The sequence below is a fragment of the Ceratotherium simum genome, chromosome 1 (genome assembly GCF_057802395.1).
Source record: "Ceratotherium simum simum isolate JZ-2026a chromosome 1, ASM5780239v1, whole genome shotgun sequence".
Taxonomy (NCBI): domain Eukaryota; kingdom Metazoa; phylum Chordata; class Mammalia; order Perissodactyla; family Rhinocerotidae; genus Ceratotherium; species Ceratotherium simum.
This window is the reverse complement of record NC_141900.1, coordinates 33,328,308-33,346,514: the sequence shown is the minus strand read 5'-3', so window position 1 is coordinate 33,346,514 and position 18,207 is coordinate 33,328,308. Positions and strand designations below refer to the sequence as shown.

Below are 18,207 nucleotides of genomic sequence, written 5' to 3'. Positions count from 1 at the left end.
TGATTTCTGTGTGTGGTGTAAGATAGGGGTCCAAGTTCATTCTTTTGCATTTGGCTGTCCAGTTTTCCCAGCAACATTTATTGAAGAGAATATCTTTTCCCCACTGTATATTCTTGGCTCCTTTGTCATAAATTAATTGACTGTATATGCATGAGTTTATTTCCTGGCTCTCTATTCTGTTCCAATGATTTATGTGTCTCTTTTTATTCTAATACCATACTGTCTTGATTACTATCACTTTGTAATCTAGTTTGAAATCAAGGAGCTTGATGCCTCCAGCTTTGTTCTTCTTTCTCAAGATTGCTTTGGCTTTTTGGGGTCTTTTGTGGTTCCATACAAATTATAGGATTGTTTGTTCTATTTCTGTGAAAAATGCCATTGGAATTTTGATGGAGATTGCATTGAGTCTGTAGATCTCTTTGGGTAGTACGGACATTTTAACAATATTAATTCTTCCAATCCATGACCATGGAATATCTTTTCATTTATTTATGTTTCCTTCAATTTCTTTCATCAATGTCTTGTAGTTTTCAGTGTACAAGTATTTCACCTCCTTGGTTAAATTTATTCCCAGGTATTTCTTTTTTTTGATACAATTGTAAATGGGATTGTTTTATTAATTTTTTATAGTTCGTTGTTAGTGTATAGAAACACAACTGATTTTTGTATATTGATTTTGTATCCTGCAACTTTGATGAATTTGTTATTAGTTCAAACAGTTTTTTTGGTAAAATTTTTAGGGTTTTCTATACATAATATCATGTCATCTGCAAATAGACAGTTTTACTTCTTCTTTTCTGATTTGAATGCCTTTTATTCTTTTTCTTGCCTAATTTCTCTGGCTAGGACTTCCAGTACTAGGTTGAATAAAAAAGGTGAGCGTGGGCATCCTTGTCTTGTTAAAGATATTAGAGGAAAAGCTTTCAGCTTTTGACCATTGAGTATGATGTTAGCTACAAGCTTGTCATATATGGCTTTATTATGTTCAGGTACATTCTCTCTATGTTCAGTTTGTTGAGAGTTTTTTTCATGAATGGATATTGAATTCTGTCAAATGCTTTTTCTGTATCTATTCAGATGATCATACAGTTTTTATCCTTCTTTTTGTTAATGTAGTGTATCACATTAGTTTCCTTTGAATCTCTTTGAAGTTGTGTGCTTCTGGCTACATCTTGCCTATTTCCTATATATATATACTATATATATATATATTTATATACTATATATATATACTATATATATATATTTATATACTATATATATATTTATATACTATATATATACTATATATATATTTATATACTATATATATATTTATATAATATATATTATATTATATATATTTTTATATATTTATATTTATATTATATATTTATATATTTATATATACATATTCAAATATATATATATATTTGAATGAAACCCATCACATATACAGAAGCTAGGTGCATATAATTATCATAATTGGCAAAGTTGAAGAGGCAGCCAGAGGAGGGCTGATCCTCAGAGTTGTGGAGCTGATTAGTAGAACACAGTTCCTTTAAGAGCAACTGGATGGACAACCAACAAGAGAATTACTAAATATGTACCATTAAAATAAATCAGCCTCGAGAGACTGAGGGCAGTTGCTCCAATAAAAAGTCATGATCTCTTATTCTGTTTCCAGACTTTAGTCAGTTTTTCAACCCAGAAATCATTGACTGAAGAAAAGGCCATGTCCCCAGGAGAAGGACCATGCAACACATGTCAAGTATACATGGTAATGATTCCCCTAGTCCTTCCCCAAGGGACCTACCTCTATTTACTTTGGGAACTGTGCACTGGCGAAAGGGAATACCCAAATATTTGTTAGATGCAGGGTCTGAATTGACATCGATACCTGGGACCCAAAGCACCAATTATGGTGGGGGCATGTGGGTGGCAGGTAATAAATAGAGTCCTGGCCAAGGTTTGGCTCACAGTGGATCAATAATGTCATTTGCTTAGCTTCTGAATGTATTATTGGAAGAGAAGTACTTAATACTTCATAAAATCCCCCACATTGTGTTCATAGCCGATAGAGTAAGAATTTTTATAGTGGAAAAGACCAAAAAAAAAAAAAGAAAGAAAGAAAGAAAGAAAAGACCTCTGGTTCAAGTGGGAACCTCTGAAACTGCCTCTATCCCTCAGCCAAATAATAAATCAAAAACACTATCTTACCCTGGGCGGGGGGGTGGGGTGGTGATGGAGGAAATTAGTGCCCCTGTTAAATATCTAAAAGATGGTGGACTCATCATAATCACATGTGGGTCATAAAGAATGACGATAGACTACCACAAACTCCACTAAGTAGTAGCCTCAACTGCAGCTGCAATGCCAGATGTGATATCCTTTCTATTGCAAACGAACATGACCTCAGGTACAAGGTATGCAGTCATTGATTGGGCAGATGCATAATTTTTCATCCTTGTTGCAAAGAAAGGATCAGAAACACGCTGCATTCACAGGGAAAAGATTACAGTATACATTTATAGTTTAACCCCAGGGCTATTTAAACTTTCTTGTCCTTTGTTATAATTTGAAGAGTTTGCCACGGAGAACATCACATTAATCCATTATATCAATGATATAATATTTACCAGACCGTATGAGCAAGAAGTTGCTATCACACTGGAAAGTTTGATAAGATGCATGTTCTCCAGAGGGTGAGAGATATACTCTAAGAAAATTCAGGGATCTGCGACATCAGTAACATTTTTAGAGTTCCAGTGGTCAGGGGCATGCCAGGACATCCCATCTAAAATAAAGGACAAATTATTGCATCCTGAACTTCCCAAACATGAAGAAGGAAGCATAATGCCTGGTAGGCCTTTTGAGATCCTGGAGGAAGTTTATTCCAACTGGGAATACTGTTTTGACCCAGTAGCATAAATGGCTACCAACTGTGAGCAGAAAAGGGGTCTGCAGTTATGTGACCAGGTAGGTTCAAAGGTTCTAGAGGTATCAGTGGTAGGAAAACTGGAGTTTATGGGAAGCCCCAATAGGGAAATCACAATTGAGGTCCTGGGGGTTTTAGAGTAAGGCCATGCCATCTTCAGTGGAGAATTATGTACTTTTTGAAAAACAAAAATAGTTTGTTGTAGGAGATGATGATGTATAAGAGATGGAGAACCTGACTAGGGGGCAAAAATCATCATGTGGTCACAAACTGCCAATCATGAGCAGGGCTTCTGTCAGACCTAAGTCATAACCTTGGGCAAGTACAGCAATAAATCACTGTATGATGGAACTAGTACATACTGGATTGGGGCAAGAACAGGACCAGAAGGCTCAAGGGAGTTGCATGAGCAGGCAGCTCAGATCCCTGTGTCATCCATTGCTGGTGCATCAGTTTCTCTCCCTCAGGTCACATCTACAGGTGTATTCCTGTAGACCAGATAAAAAAGGAGGAAAAACCCAAGCTTGGTTCATGGATTAGTTACTTCTGTGGGTGCAGGCTGAAAATAGATGGCAACTGCCATACAGTTGCACTCAGGGACGGCACTGAAAGCCAGTCACAGGGGAGAATCTTCCCAGTGAACAGAGCTTCCAGTGGTATACCTGGTCATCCCCTTTGTGTGGAAAGAGAAGTGGCCTGGGTTTAGAATATACATGGACTCTTGGGGAGTGAGAAATGACTTGACTGGCTATTAAGAGGCTTAGGAAGAGAAAGATTGGAAGATTGAGTACAAGGCATAGAGGCACGTGACATATGGGAGTGGTCATGAAGTGTGAGCATCTTCATATTACATGTTAATGCCACCCCAGTGTTGGCACAATGGGCACATGAGCAAAAGGCCTATGGTGGCAGGGATGAAAGCAATGTATGGGCTCGACAGCATGGGCTGCTATTCACCAAAGCTGATCTAGTTTTTCTGCCATTGCCAAGTTTCCAACCTGCCAGAAACAGCCACCAACACTGAGTTCCTGATATGGCACAATCTCTTGAGGAGACTAACCAGGCACTTGATGGCAAGTTGACTACACTGGGCACAATAACAGACATATTGCAGGTATGAGTCTGTCTTTCTTGCTTACACCATCACTTTTTGAGGGTTTACAGATGGTTTGATTCATTGGCATGGCATCATACCTAATTTCGTGTTTCACCAGGGTATTGACTTTAGAACAAAGGTGTGGGAGGAGGCCCATGATCAGGTGATCCATAGGTCTTATCACATACTGAATCACCCAGAAGCTGCCTGATAATGATAGAGTATTATGGCCTGTTAAAAGCACAGCTGTAGCATCAGCTTGGAGGTTTGGAGGTGATATTTTTGAGGATGGAGTATCATCTTCTAGGATGCAGGGTACACTGCAGTATACACTGTTTATATGCTGCTATATTTCTGATAAAAGAATACATACGTCTGGGAACCAATAGGTGGAAGCAGGAGTGGCCCTACTTGCCATTACTCTTGTGACTCTTGGAATTTGTGCTTCCCATCTGAGCAACTCCTGTTGAATTACATATAAACTCCAACTACCACCTGGCCACTTTGGGTTCCTTGTGCCAAGAGACCAACAGGCAAGGAGCCACCATCCTGGCAGGGGTAACTGATCCTGATCCCTCTTTAATAAAGAACTTGCTGCTGCACCTGCTGGGAGTACTGACAGTAGAAAGCTTTCAGCTGTCAGCTCATTCAGGGAGTCTCAGCTGCAGAGCCCCATTGCCCATGGCATGCCTCTTCCTGGTGCAGCCCACATTCAATGACTTACCAGTCATCTTCACCTACCAACTCTGAAAAGCTCCCTGTGGGGTTAACTGATGTCCAAAGGCACTCCTTTAGAAAACATCCTGCATGCTAAACTTCACCAGAGTCTCCTTCCTGTGGGAACTCAACCTGTGACGAGTTACCATGAGGCCCTCCAGGAACTTATAACTTTTGTGGGTAATTGTCAATTTCAATTTTTATACTGTTTGAAAGTGCTAAGACAGGGTAAGGAAAAGATTTTATGGGATTATTATTAGGGGCAACTAATTTGGTTTTTGGGAGCCTCAAGAGACTTTTTCGGGAAAAAAAACCACTTAATTTATCCTTTCAAAGTTAAAGATGTTTCTTAACAACAAGCAGCTGCTTTTGAAACTGTCATAATACAGTGAGAGCATTTTGAAAATGGATATTTGTCCATTGTGTTGGAGTTTATTACTGAAAATAATGTCACTATAAGAACTCTCATATTTGTAAATGCAATTTTCTATCTCATTTAAAAATATTCCAAAGGATTTTTTTATAAAAAAAAATAAATGGAACACCTTTAATTGACTTAAAACTAGCTGACTGATCTCAGGAATATAGAAACTTACTAGGTACATTTTTTTTTTTTTTTTAGATTATTTATTTATTTTCCCCCCAAAGCCCCGGTAGATGGTTGTATGTCATAGCTGCACATCCTTCTAGTTGCTGTATGTGGGACACGGCCTCAGCATGGCCGGAGAAGCGGTGCGTCGGTGCGCGCCCGGGATCCGAACCCAGGCCGCCAGCAACGGAGGGCGCGCACTTAACTGCTAAGCCACGGGGCTGGCCCTGCTAGGTACATTTTAATGAAAATTTGGTATGCTTAGGGGATGAGACTGAAAAATTAATATCATGTTTTAGCAAAAAGCGCTAATAATGCAGTTCTTCCTTTAGGATTTAAGTATTTACATGCTTTTGTTTGACCTATGACAACAAAAAAGCCAAATATTTAAATAAACTGAATTTTCACAAAGTATTAAACAAAATTTTTTTTAAAGAGAGAGCATAAAGACCTGGCCATCCAGTCCCTTACTTTATCCAGTTCCTTTAACTCTTTGTAAAATATTTTAATAGCATACTTTTGGTGAGAGCAAAATGGGTTTGATACCATTAGTAAAATAAAACATTTAAAAAATATTGCATATGTTCATTTTATCCTTTAAAATTTTCTTATGATTAAAATTTATATATTAGTAGAGTAGCATATGTATATTATATAGCACACAATTTTTGCAATTAGGAGTGATTTTTAAAAACAAAGCAAAAGTAAAGCTTTGGTAAAGGAAACTTCTACAGATGCTGCCTTCTTGGGTTTACTAAATCTGACAATTTGACAGGGTTTACCTATTCCTAATAATGATTTAAGAATTTAACTTGAGATTTGAAGAATTCAGCAAAATTACTGATGACTGAACTTACATGACAGTACAAAAGCTAAATGCAATTTACTATCCATTTAAGCACAATCAAGTAAATTAAACTAACATACAGGAACTTTGATAATTTCAACTTATTTTTTCACGAATTGTGACATCCTTTAGTAGAAATGGCTGTATATATTTATGTCACAATCTGGTTCCTGCTTTCTTCTTATTGTTCAAGTCTTAGTTTTTTGTCACATGCTATTCTCCCACAGTGTTCAGAACTGGCATCTTTTTCTTGAGTAATACAGTTTGCTGACAAATTATTTTTGCATCCTTAATTGCCCAGAGCTCTTCCTAGATTTTTTTTTTTGCATGGATTTTAAGGAGGCTACTTCCATCTAATACTGCCTACAAAATTAATGCTAATTAATGGCACTTGTTTGCAAGGGCCTAAGTTCTGCTTTTTAACCTTAGTTGTGCACAATCACTAGTCTGCCCAAGTAAATAGGTGAGCATATGCTGCTTCTTTATGCAGAAAGGGTAACTTCTTTTTTTAAAGATTTTATTTATTCAGTTTTTCCCCCCAAAGCCCCAGTAGACAGTTGTATGTCATAGGTTCACATCCTTCTAGTTGCTGTACGTGGGACCCGGCCTCACGTTGGACGGAGAAGCGGTACCTCGGGGTGCACCCGGGATCCGAACCCGGGCCGCCAGCATCAGAGCGCGCGCACTTAACCGCTAAGCCACGGAGCCGGCCCAGAAAGGGTAACTTCTTGGTTGGAATTTGTGGAAACATGGATGCCATACTACTCTTTGTGTAACATCAATAAATATTCCCTATGACTAAAGTATCCAAATGGCTCAACTGCCCTTTCATTTGATCTTTGTACTACGCCATTCCTTCTCACCAGTCCCCAACCCCAATCTGTATGACAAATAATGTAATCACAGTGAATAGCTCATGTATGTTGTTGGTCATAGCACAGACTTCAAAGCCTGCAAGTGTATAGTGGCTGTATATAAAGTAATTATCTCTTGAGCAACCTACTCTATGACCAGCATTTTTGTTGTTGTTGTTGAGGAAGTTTGGCCCTGAGGTAACATCTGTTGCCAATCTTCCTCTTTTTGCTTGAGGAAGATTGTCAACTGAGCACCTGTGCCAATCTTCCTCTATTTTGTATGTGGGACACCACCACAGCATGGCTTGATGAGCGGTGTGTAGGTCCGTGCCCAGGATCCAAACCCTTGAACCCCGGGCCACCAAAGCAGAGCACGCAAACCACTACGCCACCAGGCCGGCCCCTGACCAGCATTCTTTTACACATTTTAACATGGCAATACTGTGGTTTAAGATCCAGCTAGCTCAGTGAGGGTTTAGTTTACATTCATTATCATGCCTAAAAACCTTTCCATTTCCTATGGAAGAGGCCTGTCATCCTTATATTTCACTCTATTAATGAAACATAGCATTGGAATGATTCCTGACTGAAAAGTGTAACAAAACTTTCTTTAGTCTCACATTAATTGAAACTACCTTGATAGAAATTTATACTTAAATATATTTAATATATTCTTCAGATAGCAGTTTAGTATTAACTACACATCCATCCTAGCACCAAAGTGCTTTAAAAAACAAAACAAAAAAACCCTAAATTCTCATCTGATAACATAAAATATATCCCACGTTTCCAGAAATAAATATTCAAGTTCACTGGTTTTAGGTGAAAGTTTTACACATATGATCCTGTTTCTTGCTCCTCTTTTAAAGGTAGGTGTATTTTGTCTTGACATTCATCAGGGTTCTCTACAAATTAACACACATTAGAATAACATCTATATATTTCATGTTATTTTAATACATACACTAATCTATGCATGCAAAGTCATTGCCTTCAAAAACCATTTAAAAGATTCTATTGACTTGTGTAAATTACACCTTTTGCTACAACTGCTTATTTCTCATCTTGGAAAAATAAACATTTTGAGTCACAAAACCATTCTCTTCACTGCTGCTGTTTCTAGCTACTCCTGGAAAAATAGAGCCACCTTTGAATGCTACACTGTCTGTTGCCCTTAGCTTAAAATTAATTAGGGTGCCTTTTTTCTTTCCCATCACCTTTCAACTTCAGTGCTCTTGATATCCAAGAATTCAACTTATATGTGCTTGCTGGGATTTGTCTGTCTAGATACTTTTGGCAAAGCATGTCACTTTCAAGCAAACCATGAATTTTCTAACTTGCTGAGAATCTTTGAAGATTCCGTCTGAAGGTGCCCTGCTACATTAAGCGTACTTTTGTGAACATATCTGTGAACCAAACCACAATTAAGTGCTGTTAAATAATTAAAAACAAAACAAAACACCCTCTCTGGGTAGACACAACCCCAAAGGCACCTTGGCCAGGTGGCTGTGCCTTGGTAGAAATTAGGAAAAAGTATTCCTACCTTTACGTGGATGCAACCTCACGCATTGTCAGGGCACACTATTTGTCGCAGATTGCAAGCTGGATTCCTACCTGCCCTGCTCCTCTTGGCTGGGTGCCCATCTGCATAACACAACCCACACAAACTCAGTGTGGTGGTCCTGCTATAATTTATAGCGTAGTTCCAAATAAATTGAAATTTAAGCATTTTTTAAAAAGCAGATTACTCATTATGAAGATCTCAGGGGAGGGTGTTTTAAAAGTCCAATGTTTAAAATAATAGTTCAAAAATAGTGTCAAAATAAAGTTTAACAACTTTTAAGTACTGGAAACGTTCAGCTTTAGCCTTTTTCTCCTTATACAACTAAGGCAAAATGACTCCAAACCATTGTGAGAGCAAATGGTTCCACTGCAAGTTGAAGAGACTGTCACTCTGAAGTCCAAGGATGACAGAGCAAGTTTAAATACCTTTTAATTATTTGGTAAATTTGGGGGAATACAGGTAATACTAAAGGGAAAAAAACCTTCTACAAGGAGCTTTCAAAGTTTCATCTAGGCTTTTAGAAGGCTACCTATAAAACCTGACATAGATTCACATATACACACATGCATTTGTGACAGAAAATGCTACAGTATTAATTTACAATGGAAACAAAGTTTGCATGTATGCACTGTAAAGGATATTTCAGCAATCCTACTTAAACTAAGGTACGGGATGAACAATAAAGTTGTTGAAAAGCTAGCATTTCTCATTTATATTGTCGAAATGATCAAAATAATATACATATCAAAGCATAGGAACTAAAATACTGGAGCCACACAGGATTTCAAAAAATTAAGACTGGTAATCAAAGTTAATTTTTAGTGACAATGTATTCATACATTATTCAGTGGCACCAATTTTTGTGAAAAATGTCATCAGTGTAAATGCCTCTATTATGTACAGATAAGAGTTGAAGTTTTTCTAATATTTGACTTTCCCCTAAATTATTGAATCGTCAAGTGCCTAATCAAAGGCAATCCTCACGTTTCAAAACTTGTATCGTTCAATGCCATCCTTTCTCTTTCATTTCCTGATACTGAATTAGGGGGTAAAGAGTCATTTTTGGAAGAAATTATTTCCAAAGGTAAATAAGAACAGTGGGAAAACTATTTTAAATCATATGGCAGCCTGGTTAAGTTTTTTCCTTCATGGCTTCTATTTACCTCTACAAATAATCTAACTCCCCAGTGCCAAAATACTAGCATGGCCCAATTAGGTCACCTTGAAGTGTCAATGTTTCTGGTAATAATAATTTCCAGAACCCAAACAAAGATATTAATATTTTTTCATTTCTGTATGAAATTTAGGCTTTTAAAAGCAATAATGTCGTGTTATCACAGGAATCTATTTTAACAGACAATAGATAAAACCAGAATATCTAAATTTATAATGTTAAATTTTGATATATTTAAAATTTCACTTCAAAGTAGTTTTCAGTGACAAAGCAAACCTAGTCTACTAATTCTTAAGAAACAATTATGAACATAAAATGTAAAAGACGACGAACCACAAGTTTATTCTACAATTTTTCTATAATAGGTATTAAATTCTGTAGAAAAATGCAAACATCACCTTTATTGTTATTATTTACATTTGGTTCTGTAAACAAAGTTGGCCAAAAAAAAAAAACTAAGAATTTTATACATATTTGCAAAATTTTCAAGAATATGATCTTTATCACTTCTGAAAGGTTTTTTTTTTTTTTTTTTAAGTCTAAAAGCCAATAAATGTAGAAGTTGAAGGGGAAGAGGAAAACACTGACAACAGATTATTTGAATTTTCCTCTTCCCAGATATCTAAAACATCACATATACCACTGTTTTCGGTGTAGCTTGTGAAACCCAAAAATTCTGACTTCTCTTCACTAGTCTGAAATAAGTCCAATAGAGATTGTACTGGTGAACTACAAATTCTGTTTTCCTCTTGTGTAATAAGAAATTCAGTTCTTTTCTTATCTACTTCCACATTTGGTTTCAGATTTTCTTTTTTATTTCTTCCTAATAATATCTTCACTTTCCGGTGGATTTTATGAGAAGGTAAACTATCCATATTCTTGATGTCACATTCACTGGGTTCCTCAGGAGGACTTCGGGATGGAGTCTTTGCCTGAATTGTTAGGTGCTTCTGTGAACTGTTTATTACTAGTAGACCAGAATCATGACCAAATACTGAATGATGGTCCTTTTCCTTTAGATCCTTTGCTGGAAAAAGCAGAGTATCTGACTTTTGTTTTGGTTGAGATGCACTATTATCCATATTGAAATTAGCAACTTGTATAGATGCCTGTAGGCTACATGGACAGTGATCTACCTTTAGTTCTTCTAAGTCATTTTCATTTATAATTAATTTATGTTCAGAAACATCAAGAATGCATCCCTGTTTATTTTTATGTGGAGGTAGATGTGTAAAATTTTGTTTTATGTCCTTCTCAGCTGGATTTAACATGGAGCATTTATTAGTTGGTTTCTCATCAAGTCCTCTCAATTCACTTGAAGGATAGGGGATGCATTCTGAAATAAACACAAACTTGTGTTCAAGTTCCTTGGTTTCTTTATACAAGAAACTCTGCTCAATCACCTGTACATTATTTTCCCTGAAGTCTTTCTGACAAATATGTTGCAATTCTAGCTTTTCTTTTGGTTCAGACTTTTCCAGGACATTTGCAGTAATAGGAGGAAGGGATCCAACACTGTATTTTATTCTTTATAGGAAAAAAAGAAAAGAAAAAAATTAAAATAATTGCTATCAAAAATTCCTAAAATTAGCTAAAAAAATAAATTAGTAAAAATCTTTTAAAACTATTTACAAAACTTATTTAACTTAGAAAATATTTAAAAAATACAGAAATCTTAACATTCAATTAAATTCACTTTAGACATTTTTAAAGTAATAAAACTTTACAGATACAGATGAAAACTCTAGTAGTGTACTCTGTTTTCATCTACATTATTCCCTTTCCTTCCAGAGCTAACAAGTATCTTGAATTTGGTGTCTAAAACTACTTTAACCATATAAATCAAAGAAATATGATAGTAAAGAGATTTGGGTCTGTTCCTAATTTTTTCATTATCTTGAAAATTTTCATAACTTCTATGCTTTAATTGACATTAAGGTTGTCTCCTCATTTACTTAGCAATGTGGAGAATGAATGTTTACTGGGAAACCTAAGGCAGAAACATTTTTTTATTTACTACAGTCACGCGTTGCTTAACCACAGGGATACGTTCTGAGAAATGTGTCATTGTGCGAACATCATAGAGTGTACTTACACAAACCTAGATGGTACAGCCTACTACACACCTAGGCTATATGGCACTAATCTCATGAGACCATCATTGACCAAAATGTCATTATGTGGTGCATGACTGTATTTAACTATAAAATATCTAATATCATAGTGAGCTGAAAACTTGGTATCTTGGTAATAATTTGTCTTCTAAAGATGACAAATTAGTAATCCTTACATTTCACACACATATTTGACCTGAAACCCTCTTCTCCATGGAGCCTCCTGATATCTTAGATCCTTAGGATGCTAGTTTGTGTTAGATAATCCTAAATTACATACAAATAGAAAGAAACTTAACAGCTCACTAATTATGTTTTATTTACATGTCACATACAACAGAGAAATACAGAGTTCTGCTTGCTCCTTCAAAACCAGAATGGTTCCTTTTTTATTTACTTTGTTTATACTTTCACTTAAGAGTCCTCTTGAACAAATGTAAGATAAAAAATGTAAAAACACTAGTTCATTGGGCCGGCCCTGTGGCTTAGTGGTTAAGTGCGCACGCTCTGCTGCTGGTGGCCCAGGTTTGGATCCCAGGCGCGCACCAACGCACCACTTCTCCCGCCATGCTGAGGCCGTGTCCCACACATAGCAACTAGAAGGATGTGCAACTATGACATACAACTATCTACTGGGGCTTTGGGGGAAAAAATAAATAAATAAATAAAATTTAAAACACTAGTTCAACACCCTCTCTCCTTTAGTCTAAAGATGTTTAGCTGACTTGCACAGAGACAAAAGTTGTGCAAATAATAAGATAACTGATTAAAAAACACCCAGTTTATACATAAGTACTAGTTCAGAATTTTGCTGCAGGTTGACTTTTTAGGGAATTTGGAATTCTTACAGTAGCCCATATAGTTTTTTTTTTTGCTTGAGGAAGATTAGCCCTGAGTTAACATCTGTGCCAATCTTCCTCTACTTTATATGTGGGTTGCTGCCACAGTGTGGCTGACTAGTGGTTAAGTCTACACACAGAATCCAAACCCATGAACCTGGGCCACCTAAGCAGAATGTGCTGAACTTACCACTACACTACGGGTCAGCTCTGTGCATAAAATTTTTTTTTGGTGAGGAAGATTAGGCCTAAGCTAACATCTGTTGCCAATCCTCCTCTTTTTGCTGAGGAAGATTGGCCCTGGGCTAACATCCGTGCCCACCTTCCTCTACTTTATACGCAGGATGCCTGCCACAGCAGAGCTTGATAAGCAGTGCGTAGGTCCACGCCCGGGATCCGAACCTGTGAACTCTGGGCTGCTGAAGCAGAGCAAACGAACTTAACCACTACACCACCAGGCCAGTGCCTCCGCCCATATAGTTTTAATAGTTGGAAATATATGCCTCCTCTTCAAATATCATATTAAATCAGTCATGAACAATTATGAATGTTACAGAAATATGAGGTTTAGGAACTGTTCTACCTAGATACAGTCAAAAAACTTTCTAGTTAATGTTCAGAAGCTGTAGCTTGGTATCATATCTTCTAATCTTCCTTATGCCTTAAGATTAGTCTAAAAACAGATATAACATCTACATAACCTATTGAGTTATCACTAATTCTAGGGTGTATCCACATGAAAGCATTTCTTTTTATTTTATATTTATGGGAATAATCTTACTAGGATCATTTTCTCAAGTGCAGTTGTATACTGAATAGCACTGTATTCACACTTGTCCTGTCAGTACCTTTAGTAAATATTATCAGCAAGTAGAGTTTAAGCAGAAATATTTAGTGACAGTATCAAGAAGACTTAATAGAGGTAAGCAGAGGAAGGCTTCTTAAAACTCCTTAAGATTAACTAAAAATTCTAGCTTTTTTTACTCTGAGTAGATAGTAAACTTCATAGTTCTAGACCAGGGGTTGACAAACTATATAGCACATGGGCCAAATCTAGTGCTGTCTATTTTTCTGAACAAAGTTTTATTGCAGCACAGCCACATCCATTTGTTTACATACTGTCTGTGGCTGCTTTCATTGTACAATAGCAAAGCAGAGTAGTTGCCAACAGAGATCTTATGGTTCATAAAGCCTAAAATATTTACTATGTGGTTCTTTATAGAAAAAATTTGCCAACTCCTCTTTTAGACTATAATGTTAAAAGAGAACCTTAAAGGTAATCTAAGGTAAGCACTTCAGGTAGTGGAGGAAGAGGGCAAGAGGAAACAACTACTCAGTTCTTAACCACATTTACATCCTGAAAATATGCATTCCTTCTAAGAACAGGAAACCTTGTATTTATTTTTAGTTTAATAAAACAGTTTAGTATTCTAGTAAAATTAAAACTTAGGTTGAAATTACCTTTTCTTTTTAGGCATGTCCCTTTCATATTCCACAAAGTCAAAAACTAACTTAGATACGATATCATCAACAACTTGGTAGTGATTACTGTGTGCAAAGTTTCTGTGTTGCTCACTTAGAAGATGCTAAAAAAAAACAACAAAAAAAGCATATAAATCACAAAATTATATTTTTAAGCCAACAGATACCTTTTGTTCAGGTTTTCTAATATTTTCATGCACCTAATATTAGGTTCCTAATAACTCTTCCCCAGAAATATCCTTTACTAGAACTTCAAAGGAAGTTAAGAAGTAAAATAAAAGTAACTTCTGAGAAACCCCTAAAACTACTTTGGTTTTCACAGTCTCCCATTTTTCAATGAGAAAAATTAAGTACTAATTTGTGGTTTCAATGGAACTGAAAACAAATGAGCTATATCAGAAAATGAAGCTAAAGACGGAGAAAAACAACAGTCACATTTAACATTCAGAGTGTGCTAATACTTTTGAAAACACTTTTCTCTTTACTACTTTATCCTTATACAATTACCACTAAGTAAGGTAGGGATTGTAAAATATTAAATGAATGAAATGTTATCAACTAACATACAAGAATCCAGAACAAGAATCTAGAAGGCAGATTAAACCAACAAATGAAATACAATGAATGCTGTGAAGTATTAAAAAAGAAAAGATTCATAAATGAGGAACATATTTGAGAATGAGGAAATAAATGATCTCAGTTACCTAGTGCTTATCACTGAGAGTACAGAGAAGTTATTCTCAATCTTCAGAGTGGTAAAGAACAAAAGTAAACAAATTCAGTGTATTGGGATAAAACTCACATGGAAACAAAGTTCTTTCTGAATAGGCGGAATCTGCAGGCTAATTCTATCATTTGTCTGTCAGCTGATCAGGGAATTATATCTAGAAGCCTATACCAAGATGATTATGGAAGAACCTCATTTCTGTTTCCCTAATTTCATATAATTTTAACTTCTGATGATCTGATTGTTTTTCCAAAAACGAATTTCTCCAGTGGGCACAAAAAACACAGTATTCTGGAATATCTATGTATTCCTTCCTTATTTGCAAAATTTACCACATACAAAGTATCTATGACCAGTAATGTTAAATGAATAAGAAATAATTAAAATTTAAAAAGAAACACTAACTCTTTAAGTTCCAACTCAGTTTATTCGTCTTCTTGGAAGGAAAAATAATTTATTAATTTAAATAAATTAAGAAAAACAGGGCCTGGCCCGTGGCTTAGCGGTTAAGTGCACGCACTCTGCTACTGGTGGCCCGGGTACGGATCCCGGGTGCGCACCGACGCACCACTTCTCGCCATGCTGAGGCCACGTCCCACATACAGCAACTAGAAGGATGTGCAACTATGACATACAACTATCTACTGGGGCTTTGGCGGGGGGGGGGGGGGGGGGGAAGGAGGAGGATTGGCAATAGATGTTAGCTCAGAGCCGGTCTTCCTCAGCATAAAAAGAGGAGGATTAGCATGGATGTTAGCTCAGGGCTGATCTTCCTCACAAAAAAAAAAAAAAAAAAAAGAAAAAGAAAAACAACCTCCAACTTTTGCACAGCTCCTGTCTACCTCCTCCTAGCTCTTCTAACTCATCCTTTAAGTCTTGATTTAAATGTTGCTTTCTCAGTTGAGCCTTCTATGTCCCTCATTCTACATTAAGTACTCTCATTATTTATTACCACTGCACTTTATACTTCACTTTTGTGACACTCATCATACTTGCAAATACATGTTTTATATCTGTCTTCTCTGCCAGATCCTAAGATGTTTAAGGGTAGGGAATATGTTTTGCTTTGTTTGATGCTTAATTTCCAGTAATAAAATTTGTTAAACAACTGTCTTGATATAGGTAGAAGGAACTCAATCACTGTGAAATCTAAGATTCAAAAAACTAAAGAATATTTTCTTTATTCTTAGTAACTAAGAAGCATAGACATGAAAAACTATAATAATAATAATTTTAAAATATCAATCCCAACATCTACTTTCACTAATTTTCCTTCCTTGTGGCAACAGTAACCAAGGTAAAGTAAAGTAAACCAGCAAAGTAAAATTTCAGGACCAATCTGTAATTTAACTTTTCAAACTGACTTTTGAGAAGAGGAACTATTTCTGAGATAGTTTAGTTTCTAACTAAAAATAATTTTAAACTAACTGTATTCTTCTTTATTATATAAACAAAACACAAAAAACTGACACAAAGCACTGATGTATCAAACTTCAATGTAGAGTCTGAGACAGAGAAAGTTTATGAATCAGATATTTTCAAGTATTATTCTTTCTCCTTTACTTTCCCACCATCTTCTACCAAAACCAAGCACCAAAACAAACCTATTATTTTAAAAATTAATTCAAATAATAACAGCTAACATTTAATAAGCACAGTGCCAAGGCACTGTCCAAGGTAACATAGACAGGAAGCCAAGATTCACACCTGTGCAGCCTGGATCCAAAACGCTTGCTTTTTTTTTTTTAATCAGTTTACAAACTGTATCAGTTCCCATTTTTAAAACTTTCTCTTCATCCCATATACCCTTCCAACTATTCTATTTCTCTTTCTGCTACTTTAAAGAATTATCTCCACTTTCTTCTCATCCTCCCATTAGTAAATCACATGATCATTTTTTAATTGCTCAGGCCTGAAATATTCCAGTCACTCTTGACTCATCATCTTCTCTCAACTCCCAACATCCAATCCATTGGCAAATCCCCTTGGCCCCACCTTTGAATTATATCCATAATCTGACTGTGTCTCATCACTTCTACTACCACCGCTTAGTTCAGGCCACCACCATCTGTTCTTTGATCCCATCAATCAGTTTAATTTCGCACTTTTGTGCGAAATTTTGAGTTCTTAAAATTTAGGATAACTCTATCAAAAAGAAATATATACTACTTAATAACTATCAAGTTGCAAACCACAATCAGAAGAATAAGCTAAAATTTAAATAGCAAATATTATTCATAGTTTTATAAATATCAGCCCCCTAAATAGAAAAATCACATTTACGGTTTCGAGATCTTCATATTTTTGCAAGCAACATTCACAATATCCTTTTTTTTTCTTCTCTTTCAATTGGAGTTGAATTGGGATTCCACCACATTTATCGCCATCCGTTTGGATTCTGATGGAAATACATGGTAAAAGAATTAACTGCTGAACATGAGGAATAATTTTTAAAATTCATAGTCCTCACCTATCAAACAGAATCTGCCGTAATTTATACAGAGTCTTCCATCAACAATTCTTAACTATATTTCTTTTTAAGAAATTGAGAAGCAAATTAAGAATGAAATGGTCATTCTGGAGAATATTTAAGATCACTTAAGAGAAACAACATATTTTAATTATTTGCAAATATTCAAGCCCCATGCCCCCTCAATCTAAAGTTTCTAAATGTGACAAACTTAAGAGAGATTCAGACTTCAAATCTAGCAAAGGGACATTAAAAATATACAGGGAGGAAACCCTAAGAGCAACCAGAAACACATGCACACACACTCACACCACGCATTAAATGAATTACAGTCATGAGCCACATAACAACATTTCGGTCAATGAGAACCGCATATATGACAATGCTCCCATAAGACCAGTCCCATATAGCCTAGGTGTATACTAGGCTATACCCTCTAGGTTTGTGTAAGTACACTCTATGATGTTTGCACAACAACAAAACCACCTAACAACACATTTCTCAGAACATATCCCTGTCGTTAAGTGATGCATGACTGTATTTTAAATGTTTGCTTAAAAAGATAAAAAATTACTTGAAAGTTAAACCAACCTTAGTTTAACCTGAGTTTGCTTTTGGATGCTAGATGGCTTATCTACATCAAATGGACTGGAGGGCTTCTGAATAGAATAATTTATAGAAGGCATATTGGTCAGCTGAAGATAAAATGGCCTATAAAGTCTAAAAGAATAAAAAGACAAATACATGAGATTCTTTATGATGAAAGAAATTACGTTTGAAGTCTTATATTTCAAAATCACATAATTCATCTGGACTC

General features: G+C 36.0%; 1 protein-coding gene across 4 annotated transcripts in view; it reads right to left on the bottom strand.

Annotated features, from left to right (window-relative positions):
- Positions 1-10,076: 10,076 nt before the first annotated feature.
- The window catches only part of DBF4 (DBF4-CDC7 kinase regulatory subunit), a 30,176-nt gene continuing 22,045 nt past the window's right edge, over positions 10,077-18,207 (bottom strand). For 3 of the 4 annotated variants that reach the window (XM_087447452.1, XM_087447237.1, XM_087447301.1), the window contains 4 exons: positions 17,982-18,110; positions 17,198-17,318; positions 14,173-14,297; positions 10,077-11,285 (listed from right to left, as the gene is read on the bottom strand). In XM_087447452.1, coding sequence (XP_087303578.1) covers positions 10,298-11,285; positions 14,173-14,297; positions 17,198-17,318; positions 17,982-18,110 — 1,363 coding nt within the window. In that variant the 3' untranslated portion in view covers positions 10,077-10,297. The remainder of the gene's footprint in view (positions 11,286-14,172; positions 14,298-17,197; positions 17,319-17,981; positions 18,111-18,207) is intronic. The other variant, XM_087447373.1, reaches the window with a different exon arrangement.